The 26,586-nt window shown below is 40.8% G+C and overlaps 1 protein-coding gene and 3 non-coding genes across 4 annotated transcripts in view; 3 read left to right on the top strand and 1 right to left on the bottom strand.

Annotated features, from left to right (window-relative positions):
* Positions 1-9,038, bottom strand: part of LOC113015240 (nectin-1-like) — a 135,904-nt gene extending 126,866 nt beyond the window's left edge. The window contains exon 1 of the mRNA XM_026157190.1: positions 8,307-9,038. Coding sequence (XP_026012975.1) covers positions 8,307-8,394 — 88 coding nt within the window. The 5' untranslated portion in view covers positions 8,395-9,038. The remainder of the gene's footprint in view (positions 1-8,306) is intronic.
* A 13,461-nt stretch (positions 9,039-22,499) lies between these two features.
* Positions 22,500-22,570, top strand: trnag-ccc (transfer RNA glycine (anticodon CCC)). Its single transcript has one exon. It is a non-coding gene; the product is annotated as a tRNA-Gly (tRNA).
* A 1,098-nt stretch (positions 22,571-23,668) lies between these two features.
* Positions 23,669-23,739, top strand: trnag-ccc (transfer RNA glycine (anticodon CCC)). Its single transcript has one exon. It is a non-coding gene; the product is annotated as a tRNA-Gly (tRNA).
* A 1,764-nt stretch (positions 23,740-25,503) lies between these two features.
* trnag-ccc (transfer RNA glycine (anticodon CCC)) lies at positions 25,504-25,574 on the top strand. Its single transcript has one exon. It is a non-coding gene; the product is annotated as a tRNA-Gly (tRNA).
* Positions 25,575-26,586: the final 1,012 nt, after the last annotated feature.

Raw genomic sequence — 26,586 nt, 5'->3', positions numbered from 1 at the left:
AAAATGTATTCTGATGTTTTGTTCATTAAAGACATGGACACTTTAATCATCTTGCACATTGTCCAGAATGGCTCTTTTCACCAACGATTAGCAATGTGCCAGTAGTGATTTAGTGACTGCCAACATGGTCCAATTTTGGAAAGCAAGACCGCTGCCTTAAATTTCTCAATTGGAAAAAGTCATTGCAGGAGCTCCATAATGATGTAAGTGAAGCAAACAATGTTACTGTAATTATTAATCGCCCACATGGGTACAACTGCAAATGTCACAAAGTCACGCCGCAGCCTGACCGGTCGCTGCACTCGCACACAAATGGTAAAAAGCAATTTCCATTTTGTCACCAGCAGGCTATATCTGGAGAGGTGAATAAACAGGAGGAAAGGAAGGACGCAGGTCGGTGTGGTCTGTGTAACGGGAATGCTGAGGACAGACTAGGACACAGAACAGGGACGCTTGTCTAAACACTTTCACACTTTTGAATTTCCCCTCTAGCTCCCTCCCTCCCTTTCTAAACAATGAGGCCTAGAAGAACTGAAAGCAGAAGAGTGGATTGAGAGAGGAAGAGTAGAGTTGGGGTGGGGGGTTGTCCTGGCACCCTTTTTAATTCCACCAAAGCTGTTCCAACAAAAGGGCCCCCGCTTGGGAGCCGCCACGGAGCAGCAGCCAGCCAGGCCGACTGAAAATAGGGTCGTGAGCAAAAGAATGAGTGTGAAAGAGAGGGAGCGAGAATAAGACAGGGAGGAAGAATGCCTGAATAAAAGAATGGGAAAATGAAAACTGAGCAGGGTATGAAAGGCCATTTTTTTACTCTGCATGCAGGTAAAAGTCAAACTAGCAAAGGAGGCCACACTGATCGTGTGAGTATGTATGCAAGAGACTTTGTGTGTGCATTTTTACGTCATCTGCAAAGGCATTCGTGATGCTGTGAAACCTGACTGGACCCTGTAAGAATAAACCGTGCTCCGACCATCCTTGGATCAGCTCCATTGTGATTCATGGCCCTCTTCCTGTTGCTACGCTCTGTAATCCCTCTTCCCACTGACACCTGTTTGCTGTAGAATCACAAAGGAATGCCAAGGTGTTAGCCATGATACGCTTTATGTCTAGAAATGTGATCTGGAATTTGCTTAGTAACCCGTTTCCTCAGAGGTGGAAAAAAAAGAAGAAAAAAGAAAAAGGAAAATTGCTGACCAAGTGCAGACACATGCTTGCTGGCTCTTTGGCACCCACGGTGATGAAGTAAAACCTGCTTCCTGTAGTAAGCTGGGCGGATTGAGCTTCTTACATCAACCCAAACTCCGAACTATTCCCACTAATTATAACTGCACATAGGGCTGCTCGATTATGGCAAAAATGATAATCACGATTATTTTCATTGAAATTGAGATCTCGATTATTTGACGATATTTATTTAACCCTTACGACCTACTATAGAACCAAGTCCGCCAGAGCTTTTTTTTTTTTTTTTTTTTTTACATGTTGTAGTGCCATTTGTGGGAGCATTTCAAGTTGCTATACAACTGTTATAGCCCATATTTTAATAATATGTATGCATTAAGTCCATAGTAACTACATTAATTGCAAAAAAGTGCAATAAACTACAAAAAAATTGAAAATCGTTTTTGTTTTTTAACATACATTTCTACTTGGAGAAATTTAAGAGGCTTATCCCTCAAAACTTTAAATACAAAAAAGTTGCAAAAATAGTTTACAACAACAGGAAATTTATTTTGAGTGTCTTCATAGTTTTATTTTGGAGATACAGCAATTTTTATATACTGCAGGAAAAACAAAAACAATCCTATGATGCAAATTTGCAAAGAAAACAGCAGGTGCATCAAAATAAACTATTTCCAGCAGTGCAATTCGAGTTCCAAGCATCCCAGAAACTATTCAGAAAAGTCAAACATGACCAGTATAGGCTTTTAAGGCCTACAAGTTTAAAAAAAACCTACATTTTTCCGCGAAAATGACATCACTTCCGGTTTCGGGCAGGAAATGGCGGACATGTGATAGTTAGCGGTGACGTCTGTTCCAATGTGCGAAGTGTTACAAACAGCTGATCAGATCGGCAAAGCGTGTTTCTGGAATATTATGTTTTTGTTCCTGCAAGCGCTTTTTATGCAATTTATGTGGAAGGAAACCGTGACCGAGGACAAGCTGATGGCATCAGATGTAAGTTTCATATGCAAAACAAATTATTGCGCTAGCTTACACGGTTCATGTTCTACAGGGATTTAAAAATAGTTACACAAAACGGAGCGTGCTGCTCTGACCGGCTTTAAAGGGTTAACAATAACAATGTATTGAATAATGACTTTAAAAAATAATATAAAATAGTGTGCAACACCACTGAAGTTTTTTTTTTACCTCTCTTTTCAACCAATGGCAGTCACTCTCCTCTCCAAATAACTTCTGCTTAGCTTTCCGAGCTTCCCTCGGGTCCTCTTAATCAGCGGTCTCCAACCTTTTTTGCGCCACGGACCGGTTTATGCCCGACAATATTTTCACGGACCGGCCTTTAAGGTGTCGCGGATAAATGAGGGAGGGGCTAATAATCGGCTCAGTCATTTTTAATGATTGTTGAAAGCCCAGATCGTAATCGTGATTAAAATTTGATTAATTGAGCAGCCCTAACTGCACACCTTCTTTTTTAGGACATGCAAAGACACACACACAATACAGGCTTGTGATATTGTCTCAGACACAAAAGCTGTATCCATGGCAACAAGTTTAAAATTTCTGAGAGTGACCTACCAAGCCAAAGTCTACCCCTGGCTGTAAGAGCTGCACTAGAGATTTTTGAAACTACTTCTTTGATGGCACAAACACAAGCCAAACGTATTATGCAAGATCCCGCAATACAAACTCAATAGTTCATCATTCACTGGCCCACAAAGAGTCGTGGGAAGTCATTAAGATTTTAATCTTTGATCAATAACAAAACCTAGAGCCAAAAATTAAGAGTCCAACTTTACCAGAAATGCAAACAAACAAATCACAGTGTGATGCAACTCGAACCAATTAAGAAGTGAAAAGCTGCAATTAAAAGGAAAAGTTTTTTTATAAGCAATAAGACTTCATTTTATGCTGGGTGATAATCATCGCCGCATGTATCGATTCTGACACAGACAAAAACAAAGTCGTGCAAACACAAACAGCAGTCCATATTACTAAACAGCGTGTGTAGTGTGCGAATCTTTCACAAGCTCTCAACGGGCATCAGCGATCTGCTCCTGATGATTTTCACCCTCAGCAGGAAGAGCCTTTGGCATTTGAGTCTTGAGCCTTTTAACTGCAGGTCCCAATGTGAGAGCAGCCTGTATTGTGGCGGGTGTCAGATTAAACTTGACTTAAGCTGTTTTCACAGACAAACTCAGGACAGCGTTTCTCTTTCTCACATTTAGCAGACAACAGGACACACTCTCAACAGCTGTAAATAGTCTAGTCCTGGCAAGAGTGCTGGCTAGGTAAAACATGCAAGAGGCAGGATGCAAAGTCCACCAGCTTTCTGTAAAATCTCCAGGAAAATACCGACTCAGTTCTCGATCAAATATCACACAGGCTTAGTAAAAAGAAGCTGACAGGCTAAAGATGTCAAATTATGTTTGAAATGTTTTGGACCCCAACGCATGTGTGAAAATAAGTTTACTGTATGGCTTTGCAACTGATTTTTCTTACGTTTCAGTAGTTTTGATTACCGAGTCTGTAGTCATGCCCTGGATAATAATGGCTTCTTTAGCAGCCATTGGCTCTTCAGCAAATAAGACATTTAAATATGGCAGCGGCTGATGCTAAACCATTGTGTCACATCAATCACTCAATGCGTGATTGTGTGACGAAGAGTTGGAAGACTGAAAACAGTGCAGTTGCTTTTTGATTTCTCTTTTTCCCGTGACAAATGGGGAAATAAATAACAACGACATTTAAAAACCATTCGCATTGCACATCTGCTAAATTGTCATTTTTAAACATCGGCATCAGCCTAGACTTTCCCGCCTGGTGCGTCCTTAACTATTCTGTTCAGCAAGGTCATTAGTGTTATGAATATGAAGGTTTTTAACAGTTAAGGGGGAAATATCACATGCTAAAAACACATCATTAAGCCCTTCCGAGTAGGAACTTGCAGAGCATCCAGCTGCTTTGCACGGTCGTTGACATTTTAACCCAGCAACGATACCTATGATCAACTCTCATGGCAACAATGACAACCACTGCCTCAAACCTCTCCACAAACACACAGAGCATCAGTTCTCCCCAGATACACTTCTTGACATTTTGTCTGTCTGACATCATCGACCACAGTGGGCCTGGGACCTTTGCGCTACAGACCACTTTTTAAAGCTAACAGAGGCTCCAGGGTCAGGTTGCTACATAGTATTCAACCAGGATTTATGCAAAGAAGCAAAATATGTTTTTTAAACTGAGAAAATTGCTGGAATATTTTATACAAACTGCCCTTTGCTTTCGAAAAAATTTGGATTTTTTTAAAGCCTCTAGGCTTATTCCAGTTATTAATAAATGAAAATATCCTGCATGGAGAAAAATTAAAATAACTGTGCGCCTATCCCAAAGGCCAAGAGCGCACAATCGGCTGTAATGTGCAGCTCACAGATGAACGTCTTGAACTCTTGCTTTTTTCAATTTTATGTTGTTTCTGAATTTTAATTACAGCACTAAAACTGGCTGCGCGTCCCTCTACCCTTTGCCGTTTATCCAGAGTCGGACTGCAGCGGTTGCATGCAAAGCGAGGTTGTCCAGCTGTCGCTGTCTACAGCTTCAATTTTTAGCTCCTCCTGGGGGATCCAGAGCCATTCCCAGGCCAGATGAGATGCTCTATATAGTGTCTCTAGTGCATATCAGGATGTTAATTTAAAAATTACAGAGCTACATCTAAAATGTTGTTTTTTTGTTTTTTTTAATTGAAGGCGTGACGATGTAAAAAGAAATGCAGATGTATGTTTTGGGTTTTGCCCTTTAAGGCAAGAAGGTAGGTCAACATGAACGTTTAAGACTTTTTCATCCCTGAGATCCTCTGCAGTGATTCCCACATGGAGTAAAGCCATCACAGATGGATACTGGAGCTTGTGTAGCACTCGCTACACAAATATGCAAACAACAACATAGCGCAATGCAAAGCTAAAGATGAGTCATTAATAAGAGCTCTCGATAATCAGGCTGTGCTGCTCTGAGGGCGATAATCATCGTCCGCCTGCTCTCCAAGTGATAAGCTAATCAGCCCTCCGTCTCTGCAGAGCCGTCGAGGGGACTCATCATCATTGACATTTCAGCACAGGATCGGGCCTATTGAGACACGAAGGGGAGGGGGTGGTTACCTGAAGAGACTTAATTATCATTGCTGCACAATGATATCCTCTTAACTCTATTTTGCCTTTTTTATGAAGGTTAACATTCCTCTTTCAATATTACAGTCAAGGTTTCACGGCTGCCGTTAACCCCTTTTGCAAAGTGCTTGTTAATTTTCCACATAATTACGCAATTGCATTTGCCATGTAAACATACAACGATCATCTATGCACACAACTCGCTTTCGAATTGTTTCCTCATATGCCAGGGCAATCTTGGAAAAATCAAGCCTCTGTCAGCAGCTCGCTTTCTAAGCAGCTGCAGCGTGAGTGTAGATGTTCTTCCTCAGACGAGACAGTTGTGTTGTTGCATGTTAAAATGAATTCATAACCTGTGGGGATACTGTCATGACAATCTGACAGCTTTTTAACAATACAGACCCAATGTAGCAGAGTCTCAGCTGAATATCTGTCATCCTCTCTCCAACCTGTGTTAGAGAGCTTACAGCATGGGGTCTAAAGCAGAACGCTCTCCTTCACTGGGGTTTTCTCGTTCTTACATTGCTCCAAAAACGCAGGAAGAGAAAGGATGTCATTACACAGCTAGTTCTAATCGAGATTAAATCTTCCTCCTGCCTTGTAAACTCGGCGCCAATAACAGTTCACGCCATCACCGGTTATGCAACAGATGCTACAGCGAAATGCAAAGAAGGATTCTGTGGCTCCCCGGCTCGAAATAACTTGCCCTCCCGTTTGCTTTGATCTCACAGGCATGTCTCCAAGGTGCGTCAAGGCACGTCAAGGCACAAGATGACATATCTTCCAGCTCCATAATGACCCATCTTCTTTTTCCTCAGTGAAAATTTTGGAGAGCTCTGACAGATGATATTAGTTATACCCAGGTGCAAACAACAGGCTGACAGATTCATGCTGACAGAGCAGGCTAACGCCGATCACTATAGCCCGACTACCTGCTGTTATAAATATTGGAGCTGGTTCCAGTGGGGGGAAAAAACTTTCAAAGTAGTTTCTGTTGGGGAGTACAGCATATTTGTAAATTCTTGTGGTTCTTCTTGTCTGAATAATCTGAAACACTGGTTTACAACTGTGAAAATTCCCATAAACAGCCGCTGAAGTCGGTAAAGACTTTGGAAAGTCCCAAGAAAGTACACGAGTGTGCACATTAAAGTAAATATTTAGTTGAATCTAAGGTACTTTTGAGAAACCGTGCATATTCATGTGACACATAGCATTGTTTGTTTCACTAATGTTTAATCTGTAACATGGTAAAAGGACATAACTGAGAGTTCCAGTGTGCAGACTGACTTTGACTAGTTAGAAAAGCCATTCAAGTGCAACAGTGCTGATAACAAGTCAGGTACGTCAATATGCCATCTAAACAGCAATAAACTACAACACCTAATCTGTGTTGTTTTAACATCTCAACTTAAAATCACAAATACAACAAAATCAGAGTAAAGACATTCCAGTACAGGGAAACAGAATCATGAAAAAACCTCATAAATGCAGCGATAACCTTGTCTTTTAGTGACCTTTCCCGTACGCGATTACTGTTATTTCTATCCATCAAAGGTGCGTTTTATAGTGACAGCAAAGTGTTTCTGTTATTCATGAGCAGGTTTATTTATACCTGCTTTTATTTTATGGAAAACGTTGTCACCGTTTCCTTAATAATCCCATTATGTCTCTGCGCCACTCAACAACTTCACAGGGACGTTATTTTTGGCACATGTTTATTCGCTGAGTGTCAAAGGTGCTTTTTAGTTTAAAGATGAAATCCATCAAACAAGCTGCTCTTTGTGGCTCACTGTGCTGCATCCGGGACTTCGCGTACAATCATTGTAAATCCTCCTATACCCAAACACAGGATATTGCTCTAACTTATTTCTTATAGGTTTTATAAAACACTCACACAGTGTCTTGCATTGTGCTTACATCACTTAACAGTAAGTTCACAGCACCATTCGGCTGATACTTGCTGATACCATCAGTCAATATTGGCCACAGTTACATGCATCACTGCACAGAGGTAGATATATAGAAAGTGGAGTTAAAGTTTTTATGACCCCTATCTCACTTTATTCAACTCTGAGTGTTTTACATGTGTTTTATTTGGGTTTAAGATGTCTAATTTGAAAAAAGAAAAGCACTGAATTAATTTTTTCAGATATTTTACTCTAAATGTTCTGGTATTGGTCTCTTAATTGACTACAGGGTGCCTTTTATCATAATATTAACATTTACGTCATTTTATCTTCTTAAATTTGTATGCACTGCGTGTTCGCAAGGCTGCTTCTTCTGCCATGATTCTGGAGTTCGTGTATTTTTCATACAGTTCGTGTAGTCGATATTCATGCAGCCCTCTTGACAAGGTATTTATTCCTGAAGGGCCACCTCAAGAGCAGGGGCCGAGCCATTCTCATCCCCCGCAGAGAACGCGTTTCCCCATCAACACCCTGTTGCTCCACACGACGAGGACCAATTTTTGCCATTACTCTAATGGTTAGTAAACGGACCGGCAGTTGTGATAGCGCCCCATTTCACGGCCACGCTTCCCGACTGGTAAACACAGATTTCAGGTCAGCCGTGCTGTAAGGGTTTGTAGCGGCTCAGGGAGGATTAGGTTTCCTGAACAGTCACCTGCCGACGAAAGCGGCGAGGAATTAGGACAAACACCGCAAACCAGGAGAGCCACACCTCGCGTCGTGGCTTACCGAAACTCAACACACACACATGCACACACAGATCTGATGTAGAGCTCGGACAATAAACTTTTACAATAGGTCTCGGCGCTCTGAGCAGCAGCCAGAGAGGACGCGGAGACGTGACACCGTCAAACATCCAGCACTCCGGGAACGCGGGCTGCCCTGCTGGAAAAGTGCCGGGGGTTGCTACATTCAGAGAACAAGAGGCTACAGGAGGCGAAGAACTGACGGGACTTCCATTGTAAGAAACACAGCTGGGCTCGTTCACACTTACCTCGGGCTGCAAGCAGGACCGCTACTGCCACCAGCCAAGCGTTTCTCATCGGATACACCGGGCAGCGCGCTGCGTAATCTCTCGCCATTCTTATACACAGGAGATAAGGTGGACGTAATATCCACAACAGCGCCGTGTGTTTCAGCCGGGCTCCAAATTATTCCTTCTCCGATCAGCCAAGAAACTTCGAGCTCAGTTCAGACCGCCTGCGCTGAAAGCAGCCAAGTTACAGCTTCTCTCTCCTCCTGCCGCTCTGAGCGCGCCTCTCCTCAGTCTGGACCGTGATTAGTTTCTCTGTCCTTTGCTTTAATTCTGTTAATGACAGGAAGAGTCAGAGCCCTCCCCACGTGGACCGGCCGCAGTGCGCAGGCAGCCGGTGGCTGTGTTTTTGTGCCGGTGCGTCTTGTACAAGGCGAGCGGAGCGAAATGGAAACAAAGTGTGGACGGAGTGTGTGTGAGAGTGCTGGAGCTCCGTGTGTCTGATGCGGAGAGCTGAGTGGGGGAATATCAAAGTGATGTCAGCAGAGCGTCACCAAGAGGACTTCAGCCGCAATACTGAACCCTCACAGCCACAGACGCACAATCCGAGCGCGGTGCAGTTTAAAAGGTTAGAAATACAGAAGGGACGCATCTGCATACCTGTGCTGTGAGCTCCGGGTGTGTTCTGCTGACACCTGCCGCTTGTTTGTGTATATGTGCGCGCGCACGTGTGCGTGCGTGTGTTGGAGCAGATTTTCACTGTTGGAGATGGAGCATCGTCGTGATACAGAGTAACGACATAGAATCTTTTAAGCAGTTAAGTATTTTAATTTCATGCTTATAATATTTTTTTTATTTGTTTCTGTTTCACTTTTCAGCGAAGATTCCGTACTTTCCCCGGAGCTGCCGCTTATTCACACGGTTACTGGTTATTTCCGGATTTCCCACATATGACTATATAAACTAGTGTTGGGGAACTACTTATAATCCAATCGCACCTTTTTATTTAGGGCAAGCAAAAACAAGTAGCCTTTCATACTCTACAAGCAGAGTCCTTAAATTGAAGTCCCCAGGCTTCTGGGTAATATTTTATGCAACCCTTAATCGTGTGGAGGTGACATTACTGTACATTTATTTCATCCACAGTTCTTGTTATTTTCTGAACAAATGTCCTACAAACTGTGAGAGTTTTAGGTCTGCGTTTCCCCAACTCTCTGTAACATACTTCATTCACTCAACCATCAGAAGTTTGAGCTCTCGTGCACTCAAGGTAAATCTTTGATAGCAAATTTCCCTTTATGGAAGAGACCATCTATAACATTTAATTGTTGCTTTTTGGATTATATTAATAATTACATGATCTATGATAATAGCTTTTGTTATACTAATTTTAACAGACCACCTCTATTGCCACATTTTCTACTACAGATTAATCACAGTTTGTTCATCATGTAGAAACAAATGAAATGATGAAAATGTTTGCAATGAAAGCAGTGTCTTCACATTGGTTACTCTGTCTGACCAGCAGCCAAGAAATCATCAAAGTAATTTATTAAAATCACCGAGAAGCTTTGTCAGCAAATGGTAACTGAAGCTGGTTATCATGGATCAAAGTCATTATTGACTTCTGCCCTTCGATTTAGTGATAAATCATCTGACTATGTGAGTGAGGAATATAGTAAACAGTAGACATCACCGAGGGGGGTTTAGTGTGCCTGCTATGAATCAATAAAGGTCATATTGTTCACATCAGATGTGATGTCTCCGTGGACTTCACATAATGCTTATTGTAATGGTTTTCTAGCCAAAGTTTTCTAAGAACTGAGTGGAAGCAGGTGCTCAGCTCACAGGGGAAGCCTTGTTGAAGGCATTCCAAAGAGAGACAAACCCTTCTGTAGTTGGAATAGTCATCCTTCTACAACTACACAAGGTGACCCCCCCCCCCCCCAAAAAAAAATGTAAACAGATATTGATATGTTAAAATAATAATACTAATGCAGCACAAATCCAATATTCCAGAAGATTAAAGAGAATGTGAAATGTATATAAGTGTGATATCCCATCATTATGGCTCAAAAGAAGACAAAAATATTAAAAGAAACATCTCAAGGAAACATCAAAGAGATTATGAGCTACTATTAATGCAAATGCAAACCATCAAATGGAGAAAACTAAACTTTCAAATCCAGATTTCAATTTATAGAATCCAGATTTTTGCTGTTTTATTTTCTCAGGTGTATTTTTAATGAAATCTGATGTTAAACATATTCATTTAGCTTCTTTTTTGGTTGTCGTAGTGTAAGTAAGTCCCAAAGTACTGCACAGCAACAATTTGACTTCTAGAAAAGCTTTGGAGACAACTCAAACCTCCATCGTCTGCATAAACATTCAGATTTCCACTTTATATGATGTATTTTGTTTCTTTGTCCAAAAGAACTACAAAAGAAATTGCACACATAAATTCAGGTTTGCAACACACGCGAAAAAGTCGTAAGGGATTGCAGTGGTGGGGGTTAAGTCTCTCTAGATGGATGCCGTCATTTACTTTGTTGTCCCTTCCACAGAAACAGTGATGCTGCGGGTTTTTTTAAAGACAGAAATGGTTCTCCTCCACACACAGAGGACGTTTGCCTGTCTGTTTAAGACGATAAGGACCATCTTTGAAATCCACTGCAGTGCTTTTTAAAGTTTCTGCTGAAATAAGTTGTACCAGCAGATTGACTGAGAAAGTTACTCTGTTCACAGCAACACACTGTAGAGGCGAAGCTCAATTAACTGTGTGATTGAGTCATAACTCCAAAATACTGCAGTGGGAAATATTTCTAATGCTGTTTGTGTTTTATAGTGATTTAAAATAAAACACTATCCAATATAAAATCTTTAGTTTATGCCAGTGAATAATACAGGTGACTGTTTATTCACACATTGGATGGCTAGATGGAATAATGGTAACATCAATTCAGTCGTTTCACAAACAGACAGTTCGACTAAATTATTTAAAAGTTGTAAATAAACTTGTAAATAAAAGTCTACCTCTTGGATTTGCAACCCTAGCACGTTGAAAGTGATTCATGTGGCACCCAGACAGGACATGCTGAAAGTTTTGCAGGTAATGTGAGAACTGGTTTTCTGTAAAACGCACAAGTGGGGTAGGTTAGTAATCAGATTTGCCTTTGATGTCTTTGTGTTTGTCTGATCCCTTAAGTGTACTTTTAAAATGCTGTTCAAATATCAGGTAACATTTGTACGTACCCACCAAATCAGTGTTTTTCATATGACGTAAATGAAAGCAGCTACCTCTAAATAATCAGGGTTTTGATTTACAAGAGGTAAATCAGAGTTCACAATTATGAAATAGTAGTTAAATAGTTAACTAGTTTAAAAACAGGGACCAGATCTGTTAACACTGGCAGTCAGTTATCCAGAGTCTCCCTGCAGGTGACCGGTGAAAGTGGCTGAAGGTGTTGCATGCTCCTGTTTTAGGGTCACTGAGCAGTGCTTGTGTTGTAGTTGTAGGTGTGGTGACCAAAAACTATGTTCATGTAATCAGGCTGTATGTGTTTTATCATAACTAATTACCTGTTCACCCACATAATTAGAATCTGGACTTACAGCAGACAGTCTTTCTTAGAATGAGTCTCACAGTCTGACAGAAAATAAAAGGGAAACAGATTTAACGAGGATGTACTTATCGCTTTTAAAATATTTATTTGGTAAATGGTTTTTGCTCAGCAAGTCACATTTGGAAAGCATTTTTTGGAAGGTCACCCAGGAGTCAAACCTCCAGCCTCACAAATAACGGTCATCCAGCTCCATCTGAGCTGCAGCTGCCTTCTAGTGCAACACCAAACAAATAAAATAAGACTTTTTTTTTTATACTCTAAACACTGAGAGTCTTGCCTGTGGTGAAAACGTATTTAAAGGCTTAAATAAAACATTGAGTAAGTTATGCTTTGCCTCCCCATACTGATATCAATATGATGAAAGATCTTGTTTTGCAGCTTACAGTAACAATGATGCCGTCGTGCTCCCACACCATCTGCAGTATCACAACAATCCCACTTATTCCAAAACCAGCAATCACTGTCACAGTGAAAACAACTCTTCATCACCCAGTCACAGCACCCACCTGTCTTTTCCAGCTGCAGTGTTACAGTGTAATGCACTCTCTGCTTGAGCACCATGATTTTTGCTTCAAGAAAACCAAATAACCACCTCTTTTATAGTGGAAAATGAATATAGGTCTCCCTGTACCTTCACTATTCAAAACATTTTACTGAAAAATAGCATGCACAACTGCCCTCTGAGAAGCTCACCTCCCTGCATACCTCTAAAACCATCCCCACTAAGCTCCCACCATTTTGCTGGGTGGCGTACCCAGCCGCCCACCTCTCCATTATCAACTCATTAGCGGGCTGCAAACTGGCCCACCCTCCATTTTGGCTCCAGCCTCAATCAGCCCATTAATCACAGCAGAGCAGGGAAACCTTCTGTCCTCTGAAGACTCGCAATGTATTCTGCTGGCCCCTGCTGTGTGTGTGTGTGTGTCTGTGTGTGTGTATGGTCCTGCTGCAGCATACAAATGATCCAGCTATATCCTGCCATCTGTTGACTGCTAAAAGTAATGCTTCTACACTGACATACACAAAGTTCATGATGTTTTCTGTCTGTCTTTTCATCTTTATCTAAACACATAATTACGTGATCCAAGGTTTATCTCAGCAAAAGAACAGATGGAATATAGCACGCAATCACTGCAAGTCTTCATAATTAAATAACAAAGTGGTTGTTGTTAGTCCAAATTCAGCTCCTGAGAGTGTTTGCACGAACTATCAATGTGGTTGAAGAATTCATCATTTTGAGCCAACTACCTTTTACAAAAGGGCATGGAAAGATTGTCTTTATATTATTCTGCTTGAACTTTCAAAGTACTAAAAATATGTTACACTACAACTGGACCCAAGTCCTTAATATAGAATGACATTATTGTAGGCAGGTACAGACTAAAAAAGTCAGTGAACTTAAAGTGAAAGTCACATGTAGGGTGTGGAATAGTCCATTATCTTTTTTTGAAGGAAAACTGTGATCCAGACAGAGCAATGATGGATGGATGGATGGCAATATTTTACAGTACAGTACTGCTGGTGGGTGTTTCTCTGAAACCCAAAATCAACTTTAATGTTTTTGAAAACAAAGCCCACCCCCTTGGCCACAGTAATCCCCTACAGCTCAATCCTCCTGCAGCTCATGAAACATGAGAAAAAGCCCAAAGTATTGCCTCATCCCCCAAACTCTCTAAACGCCAGTATGACTCAGCATCCATGAGATGCACCATAAAAAAGCCCAGTGCACCCAAAGTAGCTGCCAGTACCCAGATATCTGGAATCACAGCATACCCACACCAAGCCACAGTCATACTAGGGAATGCAGTGGTTGGAGACCATGGCAAGGCCAAAACTATTCCAAACATGTGCCATAAACTTACAATCTAGATGCCTTTAAAAGTGTTGCTTCCAAGACAGAAACCAGGTCTGTGCCCACTCCAAGCTAGTTTTCAGCTTCAGAGCATCTTTGGTGTATGGAGGTGGAAATAAAACTGCATTAAGCATAAATTGTGTTTTTAATTGCAATTGAATGGGGTCAGCTTGACAATTAAATAGAATCTGTTTTTAATAATGCAGCAATTAACTGTGATCACTCTATGAATATTGTTTACATACATAGAAATGTACAATAAATAGAAATTTACATGCACTACTAGCATACAGAGTCCAGCTCCAAACATGTAACAATTCAGAAATTCCTCTGGATATCATTGCTGCAGAATGCTGATAAATTAACTTGTTTTATATAAAACCAAACTACAACCAGTTGGCAACCAGTTGAGTCAAGCTCTCTATTGCAAAGAGATGCATCACAGACCAGTTGCACTAACTGGTGCAGATGTCTCCTTTCCAGTTGGGACATTGTAGTTCAGCTTTTAAAACCAGTACTTAAGATTTACTACAGCTGTGTGCTAATATTATTATTATAGATGCTCAACCTTGAGAAAAAAAAACACATTTTTTATATTCAAAACCATCACGTGGCTGACAGATAATCTCTTTTGGCAACAAAATGCAAAAAGGCCACATAAATGCAATTTGGGGGGAATTTGTGTGACATAAATAATGAGTAAGCCCTGGCTCCAGGCCTGTGTGGCCCTGTGGAGAAAGCAGAGTAAATTAATTCCCCCTGCTATAACGATGTCGTAAACAAAATCAGAACAACTTTATGTCAACTCATATGCCAAGTGCGGTACGTGGATTTATCTCAGGCACGTTGATGCAAAGATTCATTCTTTACTTGTTACTCAAACATACCGTAATTACTGTTACATAAACAAAGAGTGCACTGGCAAAGTTAGTAAAAACAGTATTTTCAAGAGCAGAGAAAACTAAAAACATGCTTTACTAGATCCATTCAGTCTCCCAGGAGCTTGTGTTAAACCAGAGGTTCACTGCATGGGGTTCAAGATTGCTACTCTCAAGGGACTGTGAATCAAATCAGAGGCCACAAAATGATTAGCAGAAAAGAGAAGGAAAAAAACATTTCTGCAACTCACAACAATATTTTCTCCTGAACTTTCTTGTCTTGTCTCATGTTTTTCTATTTCTTTTCTGAAATAGTTTGCAGTTTAGCCTCTGGAGGCTTAAAAATGTATTAAAATGAAACAATCATCGAAGACAATTTCACTTTTTTGAACTACTCCCAATTCAAACAGTGAGGTCAAAAGTGCATTCTGTACTTTTAAATATGTGCTCAGAAGTCAAAACAGTCGGGAGCCAATGGTTTAAAGATTACAAAAATGGGCGTCTGACTGGGAATATCACTAGAGGCAACACAGTCCCTCTCTTCTCCATCATAGATTGTGCTGATAAGCTTTGAACAGAGCGTTTGAACCCCCTCATGATATTGTACTGAGGCACTCAACTCATGTCAGGCTGCAGATGCACTGCAGATCTGGGAATGTTTAAGTGTCTGTTCTTTAAGAAACACTTAAAAGAAACTGATCTGTCGGCCGTCCTCTGGCTGCAGACATTTTGGTTTACTAAGCTGCTTCCTTCCCGTCACACACAAACCAATCATCTCTTCATCCACCGCTCTATATTCATGCTTTTGCCTCGTATAAAGATTAATAAAGATCAATCATCTCGTCTCTCTTCCTGCCATCACCTCTGCCACATCCATCCCTCCAATGCTCCATCTATCCATTCTTTGATCTCTCTCTTTTGCCTTTCCACCCCTCCCTCTGTCATTCTAGGGACCAATATAAATCAAAACCTACTTCAGTGACAGCTGGCCAGCCCGGACACCTACTGTGTTATTTACTTTAGCATGCCTCTGATCCACTGTTTGATCTAAGTGAACTTGCGTTAACTCTCACAAAGTCAACTTTACATATTCACATATCAGCACAGAACACTTAAGAGCTAACACACAAATGCACATGCGCGCGCACACACACAATCTATTTAGTTGCATTAAAGGAACTGGGAGCAGTTTTCTCCCTTATTATTTTCACCACAACCAGCCCATGAATTTTATATGCACAGTCCCATTGCTCTTGTATCTTCACCTCATTCTTGAAGCTATAAGCCAACAAGGACTTGCACACACAGGCACTCGCGCATCCATGCGTGCCTGTGCTCACACACAGCTGGTGGTTTTTATTTGTGTGGTTATAGATTGGTATGTTTTCGTAGTGGAAGAGAAGGTGATGGGGGAGGGGACAGATGGATATGAGCATGGTACTCTGAAGAGGCAAGGAAGGGGAGCTGCCGCTGGGTAGATAATCCTTCAGTCTCTAAACACAGTGGAACAGAGGGTTAGAGGTGCCTGTCAGTCACTGCATGGAGTCCCCACTGAGGTAACCCAGGTTTGTTGAGGGAGGGGTTTGTTACATGAGGAGGGTCAGTGGAAACCAATACACTCTGAGAGGGGACTTCTAGGACAAACAGATTATCCCTAAATGAAAATTCATCCAATAACACTGCAGTGATGGAGCTGTTTGAAGGGCGAGAGCAAAGACATGAAAATGCAGAAGGTTAGGGTTTATGTTACAACAAAGTAGATGCACGAGCTAACCAGAGGCCCAGGGGAGATAACCAGAAGACCTCAGTGCTCAATGGTACCGCAGAATTTCTAACCCTAACTGGAAGCTGGAAAAGATTTAAACGAAGGATTTTATTGCTAAATTCTCAAATGTATGGTTGAGGATGAAGTGAGTCGATGGAGATGAAGTGAACAGGCTGAGATGGATGAAGAAATCAGAGCCAGGGTAGAAGAGCTGGCAGGCAGACAGATGGGCCACTGATGGCTAGGCACATGAGCTTTGCAGTAGTAGAGAAAGAGAAGGATAGCTTGTTTCCTTCCACAGTTCATCATCTTTAATAACTAACAACTCGTAAATATTTTAGGGAACAAGTATTGTAGAGTCGTATCCATGGTTTCTATATTCTAGCTGCGTGGGAACTGAGGTACCAGTGCAAGTACTTCTTGACTTATGGTTCCTCGAGTAAGCTTTCTCTCTCCTCCAGATGGCTTTTTAAAGAAATAAGACATCCTTAAAGGTACACTGAGATGAATTTCCGGGTAACAGGCTGGAGGACAAAAGGGAGAGGAGACGAGGAGGCACAAAACAGAGAAATAAGGCAAAGCCCAGGGAGGTCATAGCACAGACAGAAAAAATAAACAGGAAACAAAAAGAGAAGGAGACCACAAAAGAACAAGGGGTGATGGAAGAAAATGGTAGAAACAGATATGAAACACATGACACCTAATAATGTCTGTGTTTGTATAGGTGTGTGTGGGTGTGTGTGAGTGTGTAATGTCCCAACCTCCAGATTAAAGTAGAATCTCTAAATATTTAATGTTAATGACAACACAAGGACAAAATGTGTGTCGAACACTTGCAGAACAGCTGGGACTCCTATCAGCCTCAGTATGTCTGCCCTTAACGATATGTGAGTATTTTCTTATTCAAAAGTTGTTTCATTTCAGAGAATTTATATTTGGCAGCATGTCACTGTACTGGGACCCCCTTTCCTTCTCTACACATATATGGAAGATGGAAGGTGCCAAAAGGAGCAGAAACAACAAACAGGCATGAACGTAAGAAACGAAGAAGATGGGGCAGAGGGGATTTTTCAGCAGCAGCTATATGCAGGCAGTATGCAAGCTGCCAAATAACATGCCCCATTTGTATACCATTAAGATGCAGCTGAACCATCAACTAATGTCAGTGTCATCATCAGCAGACGATCTGTCAGGATTGCTGCCTGTGTCTGACTCGATGGCATGCAAAAACTAACGCTATGCTCAATTAGTGTTTAGCATTTTGCTCAAAACACTGCAGAGCTTTTTAAAATTGCATTGTTATTATACAAAATCCAAATTTAAGTAGATTGTGTCTATACGCACTGAAATTGGTCTGTTAATATGTTAATAAGTTGGGTTGTTGGTGAAACCTCCACCCACCCCACTTTTTAAAAAAATCTTTTCAGTGATAGCTTCAAGTCCACCCATGCCCACTATTCATATCCCTGCAGCCCATTTGAAATGCAAGTTAATTTACACAGAGCCCTTCTGCAAAAAACCAAAACACAGCGTGAGTTTGGCCCTCTAATTGCATCTCAGCTGTTTTCCAAATGAGCCATCTTTTTACAGTTCCAAAACACAGGCCAAACATATACATCACAGCTCTACAAACAGCTTGTACTCTATGTTCCCAATGTTTGTAGCCAAGTTGGAGTTCAGAAATGCACACAGACTTGCTGACATCCACCAGAGAAACATGGAGAAATTTGATGGACATTTCTGTATTTTTTTGGAAGCAAGGAAAGAACGCAGTGCCAACTCTGATAGCTTGGCAGCAGGACATGGAGCTATGCAGGCTTACAACTGTGCCTTCAGTCATCCTGCAAACATTAGGGGTTGTTTTAACTAAGGCACAAGGTGGGATACTTTGTTTTCATTTTGAGGAAACCTGTTCTTATATGTCCAGATAGGAGACCATGGTGCATTTGCATATGGCAGATGATGTAGATCAAATGCAAAACTCTATGTAAGAGATTTTTCTGTGCCAAGGTTTTGTGGTAGTTCTGTGGCTTTTCTTTTTCAGGGAGCTGAAGAGAGAGAGAGCTCTTTCCTGATTTAATGCTGCCTTCCAGTCATGCTGGTAAGCCCCTCATCAAGGCTCCTGAAGTGGTAAATATGACGTGCCATGCATTCAAGTGCACTTAGTCAGAAGGACAGCTTCTCAAGTAGCATTAGTAAACTGGAAGTCTTTTCTCAACAGAAGCAGGGCGACATCCATGCCCAAAAGCATGACAAGTGATGAGTTAAGTGAAATTTTATCATAGCAATATTTAAGGGAAATTACACATAGCAACCAAGAAATATATAATATATATTTAAATAGTCATCCCTGTGCTTTTGTGAATATTTGCTAGTTTTCTGAATTTATCTACAGATTTTCTGTTTTTCTCAGATGCATAAATAGTTGAATATTCCATTAACCATGTGCTCAAGCTTCCTCTTCATAAGCGTGATTTGCACAAGGATAAGCTACAAGAACTGAATCAGTTATCTCACGATCACAAGTCAGAATGCAAATTAAAATAGAAATTAATTGGGAGTGGGGGTGGTTGAAGTCGTGGGGGGGGGGGGGGGGGGGGGGGGTGTTCAAATCAGTTGAATGGCTTTGTATGTAAACCTTTATTCATAGCACTGTTTTAAATCTACACCATAGCCTGACATACATCTCCCTCGAGCTGTATATGCCGGGGTGATGCAGTTACTTGTGATCAGTCAACTTAGTACTAATGAAGCTTGTAATATATTACAGAGCTTCTGTGAAGCCTTTAATTGTATTTGGACAGTGACAAGGAAATGAAATAGCCAATATTCTGCTTTCTTACTGTGTATCTAGTGTTTTGGTTGTGTGTTAGGCCAAAGCAAACATAGCAGAACTATTAATCGGGCTTAACTTTGGACAGAAGTATGGGCACATGGTTTGCAGTAATGCTGACCCTGTGCCACGTTTGCCAAACTACATTCCACCTTATGGTTGCAAGCTGTGCAAAGTGAGAACAAGATCATAGATGCAAGCGAAGGTAAACAGGCTTCCACCCAAAAGTGTCTGTGCTCAGTGTTAGAGATGGGGTGAGGAATTTAGTTATTTGGGAGTGGCTCAGAGAGCTGCTGTTGCTCTACTCTGAAAAGGAAACAGTTGAGGCAGTTTGGGAATCTGACCAGGATGCCTGCTGTCATTTTGTAGGTGTTTCAAACATGGTGAACTGGGAGGAGACCCTGAGGCAGACTCAGAATATGTGAGAAAGATTATATCTTTTAGCTGGCTATGAGTCCCTCTAAAAAAGCTGAATGTATGATGTTATCACCTGGGAAAATCAATTAAAAAAATATATTAGCTTTTGGCCCTGCGACAGACTGGCGACCTCTCCAGGGTGTACCCCGCCTCTCGCCCTATGACAGCTGGGATAGGCTCCAGCGCCCCCCGCGACCCTGAAAAGGATAAGCGGAAGCGAATGGATGGATGGATGGATATTAGCTTTTAGTTCTTTTCAGCAATGATGCCAAAAAGATATATATTTAAAAACTGACTACATAGCTTTTTATGCTTTTTTTGGACAGAAAATTAATTTTCACGTTAAAGTTTGATTACATCTTGTAAATTAAACTTAAATTTGTTATGCAGTTACATGATATATTACAATTGTTTACTGACAGAGTTTGAGTGATAGTTTACATTATCCACAAGCTTGTATACAACCACTCATACAATAATAGCTGAATACCTTCTTGCAGAGGTGACAACCTTCTGAATGATCAGGAAATAGAGAGAAAATTGGAGAAAAAGAAGATCCCGATGTGGAAACTCCACTATGTGGAAAGAAACTGAGTTAGGCTTTGTGCAAAGAGAAAAGCTTTGTGGGTGTTTTGTGCAAAAGTCAGAGAGAGGTGTCTCACTTTTAAAACTTTAAAAAAAAGTTTCTTGAGAAATAGCCAAGTGCTACAATCCCTGTAGGATTTTGTTTATTAAAAGCTGCACCTCCGCGGCGGTTGGTTGAGCACAAACTTTTTAGTCACTTGGGGAATATGTGCTGCACAGTGAAATTCAACACCAGGCACCAGTGAGAGAATATGCAATACTGAAGGGTCCTGAGACAAACAAGTAGCAGCATTTATAAGTCTGTGGGCTTTTATAAAATCTTATCAACTGGGTTTAATGCTATTTCCAAACCAAACTTAAAAGATACTTTGTAAAGTTCTCAGTCACAAGTTATAGCTGATGTGTTCAGACTAAACAGAATGGAAACTGTTGCTGCATCAGTACAACTCAGCCTAGGGTGAAGTGGAGGGCCAGGCTTATGGTGGCACAGCATCTCACCCGGTGGTACAGGGGTTAAAAGGAAATTCATTCTGAAATTATGTTTTACTTCTGCCTTGGGTTAGGGTCAAGCTACTTAGATTAGGGTGAATGTGTGCAGCTCGCATGTGTGATGGTGGTGATGTGGATGTCTGAGGGTGGAGGGAGAGGAGGGAGTCCTTCAGAGACCGAATGAGTGAGCAAAACACCAGAAACAAGTGATTACCTTCCTCTAGGCTCTGTTGTAAAATGTCACCCTTCTGAGAAATGGGTTCGTGCTGGCTGACCTGTAAACTCTGACATCATATACTATTCTGGTGTTTGGACAATGTTTATTTTTTTTCTTAAAAATCAAAGTTATGTACTGCTTACTCTATTTACCTTCACAGTTTCTAAACTGCTGTGTATTTTTTTTTTAAAAAAGGTCCAACCCTGCTCCTAAACTATGTATAGTATGTTCACTAAAAAAGTAAAAGTGTTACCAGACAAAACGTCAGCAATTTTACATTTTCATAATCTAATTTAAATGCTTAAGAATCAAAAAATGAGCACTAGATATCTCTTTTTGTAAAGAGTCATAAAACTTTAAGAAACAAAAGCCTGTTCATAAACATCCAAATCAATTCCAAGTTAAAAAAGAGACAGTAGAAATATGGCTCCTGGGACATTGTGGGTTCTACAATGAGAATTTTTTTTCTTTATTTCTTTATTTTGTTTTGTTTTCAAAGAAAAACTAAACTTCCCTAATGTACAGCTTTATAAGCACAAGTTTCTGTCCCTAAAGTCTGCTCAACTCTTAAGGTCAAAGATGGGGTTAAACAAAAAGCAAAAGTTTGTAGGGTAACATTGTTGCCTGAAAGTTTGTGAACCTTTTAAAAGTACAAGAAGTAGACAGAAAAAAAATCAATTAAAGGCATTAGACAAAGTTATTATATCTTATATTGTTATCATACCACTGTATGCACATAATCCCAATTGGTATTATTGGTTATGAAGGTTAGCCCTTGCTTTTCAGCTCTGCACCCATATTGTAATAAATCCCTCTCTGTGTTTGCAGTCTTGCCACCACCGAGGTGCAAAATTAGGTATAATATGTCTCCCTGTCATCCTGAGCCATTATATCTCATTTAATCTCATGTGTAAAAAGTAAGAGCCTAACAGTCAAAAACACTTCACTTCACATTTGTAGTTTAAACATTTAGTCAACAATGATTTAATGATGATGAAAGCCCTGAAATTTGGAAGAAAAACAAAGAGACTTCTGTGGAAAAATGTTAATGGTTTGTGAAGTGATCCAGTATTTTTTTCTGATTGTCAAGACTTAGGAGAACAATTTTCAACGGCCAAATTAGGGTTTGAGGTAAACAACTGAAGCTACACCAAAACCAAAGTCCGCGTTGAAAGACACATAAGGGAGGGTTTCTTATGGATACATTGTAGTAAACTAAAACTTTTTATATTTAGATAAATAAACTCACATGTGTGTAGAAAAGTTAAACCAGGCATAGTTCAAACATGATGAGTGTTTACATGGAACAATGGGAAGAAAAGAATTGGCCAAAGTAGCAGGTTCCATCCCAAATCATGTATATTCTGGTAAGATAATGTCATTAAAAAATGCTGCATGTGCAAGTAGATTTAGACTCTTTTGTGGTATTAGTTACCAAAGCCTTAGCAAAAGATCCTTTAAGACCTTTAGGTGACAGAATTGCCCTCCACCTCGCTGACTTGTTGCTACGGCACATAACCCAAAATGGAACTGCATGTTCAGCCAGCCTCTAACAGCACTGCTGGTGTAGTGGTATCATGCAGGATTCCCATTCTTGTGACCTGTGTTCAATTCCCAGGCAGTGCAGGAATGTTTATGTGTCCTCTACTTTAGACAAACAGTATAAAGTAAACTATGATTTCTAAGACTGAATGCATGCAATGTCATGCAAAATGCATCACATCCTCAGAAAATCTCATGTTATTGTCTAAGTACCATCCATGTCTGATAGAGTGACCAGGTTTCTTTGATTCACATTTTCACTCTCCTCCTCCTGCATTAGTGCTGATGTAGAGCTTTTGTCTGACTGGCTGCTCCAGCTGTTCAGGAGAATACTGCAGATTTATAAAAGGAAATAGACCAGTAACACTCTTCTTTGGCACTAGTTGCCAAGGCCTTGGGAAAAGATCATTTAGGACCTTCATTTGACAGAATTGCCCTCCACCTCGCTGACTTGTTTCTACAGCACATAACCCAAAAGGCAAGATATGTGGCTAACCCAGGACCGCACTGTTAGTGTAGTGATATCATACAAGCTTTCCGTTCTTGTGACCTGTGTTTAATTTCCAGGCAGTGCAAAGACTGTTATGCCACCTCTAATTTAGACTAACATCCTGAAGTAAACTATGATTTCTAAGACTAAATCATGTCAAGTGCGTCACATCCTCAGAAAGTCTCGTGTTGATGTCCAAGTACAGTACATGACCAGGTTACTTTGCTTCACGTTTTCGCTCTCCTCCTCCTGCATCGGTGCTGATGTAGAGTTTTTGTCTGACTGGCTGCTTCAATTGTTCAGGAGAATACTGCAGTGGCTACTTGAGCCGTAATAGCAAATATAAGTGGATGTGGGTATATGAAGATGTTACCAGCCGTGTGCAGTGACCATTGTATGCTGAGACCTTTAGCTGATTGGTGCACTGTTAGTGTAGTGGTATCATATAAGATTCTCAAGCAGTGTTCTATATCTCACCTCTAGCCCTTCTCTGCAGCTCGTGTCTTTAATAATTCTATCCTAACTGATCATCTAGCGAGATAATGTCACAGAAATAAAAACTGTAAGTAGATTTATAAAAGGAAAAAGACAAGACTCTGCTGTGGCACTAGTTACCAAGGCCTGAGCAAAAGATGCTTTAAGACCTTTAGGTAACAGAAAAATGCAACTACATATGTGGCCAGCTTGCAACAGCACTGCTAGTGTAGTGGTATCATGCAAGACTCCCATTCTTGTGACCTGGGTTCAATTCCCAGGCAGTGCACATAAATCTTATGTGTCCTCTACTTCAGACTTACATCATAAAGTAAACTATGAGTTCTAAGACTGCTCAGTGGGCCATGCCAAATGCATCACATAGCAACAGGACGTTTGGGTTGCTAAATTAGCTGTCTCTAAAGTTAAAGAAAGTTCACCATTGATCAGTCTTCAACTTTAAAGAGACCATCTTACACCTCTGACGGTAGCCATTCTGCAACTCTCTGTGAATGGTACTCATGGCCATTGATCAATGGTCATGACAGTTTGCATATTAATGATCATGAAATTGACCTCACGACCCATTATTAGTCAGTGTTGCCATTTTAACTCATTATGCAAGCATACTATTTATAACCTGGGATACATGCAGGCAGCTGAGACTGAATGAGACACTTGGATGAGTGTTGAAACGTTTGTCCCTGAAAATGCAACATCCAGATGATCAGAATCAACCTTCTGGGATTATGGGAGTTCTTATAGTTTAAAAAAAACAAAAAACTAAAGGAGTATCTTGGATAAGAGGTGAAACGTCTTAAAAAACTCAAAGAAGTCCAATTTCCTTCTTTCAAGCTTAAGACTGTTAGTGAATGCATCCAAAAATCCCATTATTGTGACCTGGGTTTTATTCCCAAAACTTCAGAAATCTTTAGACCTTTGTCTACTACTACTGCATATACTTGTGCGTCAGTCTGCATTGCTAGTGTAATGATATCATACAAGACTCCCATTCCTGTGACCTGGGTTTAATTCCCTGGCAGTGCTTTAAGTTACATTTTACGCTTCTTCAAATGCATTTAAGAGTTCAGCATACACAGCTGCTATGCATCTGTAAAGTCAAAGGTTATTAATGTGGCTGAGACACTATTCTCTAGACTTTATGCCTCACATCCTCACAAAGGTGGTACAAGGCAACACGGCCTTGGCAGCAGATGTTTTAAGACCTTTAGGTTGCAAAATGGCCTCCATCAGTCAGACTTTTTTTTCCAGCACATACTACAATCACTTGGCCAGACTGAGAACAGAGAATTTGGAGGCTACAATCACCTGGGAAATGTTGGTCTCCTCTAAAAGGTGTAGTCCCTTTCTAAAAGAAGGCTAGAAATGCATTTGCTTGGGGTGCGCTGCAGAAGCATTTAGCTGGGTGCCACATGTCAAAGTAACATTCACATGAATGTTTGGAGCCAAGGTTTCCAAGCAAAAAATTGCAGAGAGCTTTATGCTGCATAATACTGCAACATACTGTCTTTACCAGACTATCTTGTTACCTGGTCTATGGTCCAATATAGACACAAAAGTCCCATTCGAATGACCTGTGCTCAATTCCAAGGCAGGCAGTAAGTGATGCCTTTAGTTCCTGATTTCCTCATGTGGTGTTTAAGAGTCCACCACTATCCTTCAAACAGATCAGCTGCTCTGTATAATAAAAAAGTGATTCATGGGAGTGAGCCACTGATCCATAGACCATATCTGATGCATGCCAAATGCCCAACGTCCTCAGAAAGTCACTGTTCAGTGTCTAAGTACAAGTCTCTTTTAGATTTCTTTGGTTCTGGATTTGATGACGTCTCCTATAGCACCCCTTATTTAGATAGTCCAAGCACATGCCATCCAAGACTTTACTATATATGTTGACTTTAGTGGTGTTTGAGCTCCCTTTTAGTAGTGGTTACCACTTTCACGAAATTATATGCACCTGCTGTGGACCTGGAAAAATAAAATGTCACGTATGCTAAATGGTTAATGATTCATCACAACAGCCAGTCATGCAGCACTGCTGGTGTAGTGGCATCATACAAGATTCCCATTCTTGTGACCTGGGTTCAATTCCCAGGCAGTGCAGAAAGTGGTTTGCTTATTTCATGTGACTTCATTCTGGGTTCTGCAGGAGATGATAGGTCTTTTAGTGAGATACTGAACTCTAAAAGTGTCCCAGATGAATCACTGGAACCCGCTTTATGTGCATAAAAAGCATTACACAGACTTGGAGTTGATGTCAAACAACCCTGACCTGTCAAAGAATCAACTCCACGAGTCATCTGAAAGTGTTTTGTGTAGGTTCTTTAGGTCTTATTGGTTGCATTGTGTGCCTTCATTGTTTTTCTAGTGTACTGATGCTTTGGCGCCAACACCCTGAAATTGTCTTAACTCTGGATTGTGGCAGGGAGCATTAGTCTGTTGAAAAAAGAACATACTGCTGCCATGACGGGATGTAAACTGTCTGCAGCAGTGTTTAGGTTGGTGATATGCGCCAAAATAACATTCACATAAGTGCCAGAGTCTACGGTTTCCCAGCAAAACACCGTGGACAGCACTGTACCGCCTTCTTCCTCCCACAGTGCCATCTCTCACTGTCCAACTTCAAGAACTTGTTGTTCACTCGCTGTCTCATACATCCCATCCTTGACAGTTGCTATTGTTACATCTCTGTTGCTCACTTCACCTTTCAGTGGTTTCTGTGTTGTAGTTCACTGGTGTAGAACTGGATGAAGTAATTAGAATAAAAATCGGACAGTGTTATCAGAGTTGAAATAATTTGGTAACGTATAACAAGCTGCTGTAAAAATAGCAAAACCTCACTGACACAACTAAGCAGTTCAATTGAGCTGAAAAGCAACGCATGATTTTTCCATTCCCAGAAAAGGTTACTGTCCTCTGTGACGAACCGATGATTAAACTGCGGTGAACACATAATTTCTCAGTTAAAGTCTTGTTTTCTGGACTCAATATGCGATCACCAATGAAAAAGGTTATGAATCATCCATTTCTGCCCTCTCGTAATTGTTTCTGTAACCTCTTATTTCTGCACTTCTGCAAATTCCATCCCCTTTTCCTGTTTTGCTTTAAAGAACAC

The sequence above is a fragment of the Astatotilapia calliptera genome, chromosome 22, assembly GCF_900246225.1.
Source record: "Astatotilapia calliptera chromosome 22, fAstCal1.2, whole genome shotgun sequence".
NCBI classification, from domain to species: Eukaryota; Metazoa; Chordata; class Actinopteri; order Cichliformes; family Cichlidae; genus Astatotilapia; species Astatotilapia calliptera.
This window is presented reverse-complemented; position numbering and strand designations above follow the sequence as displayed.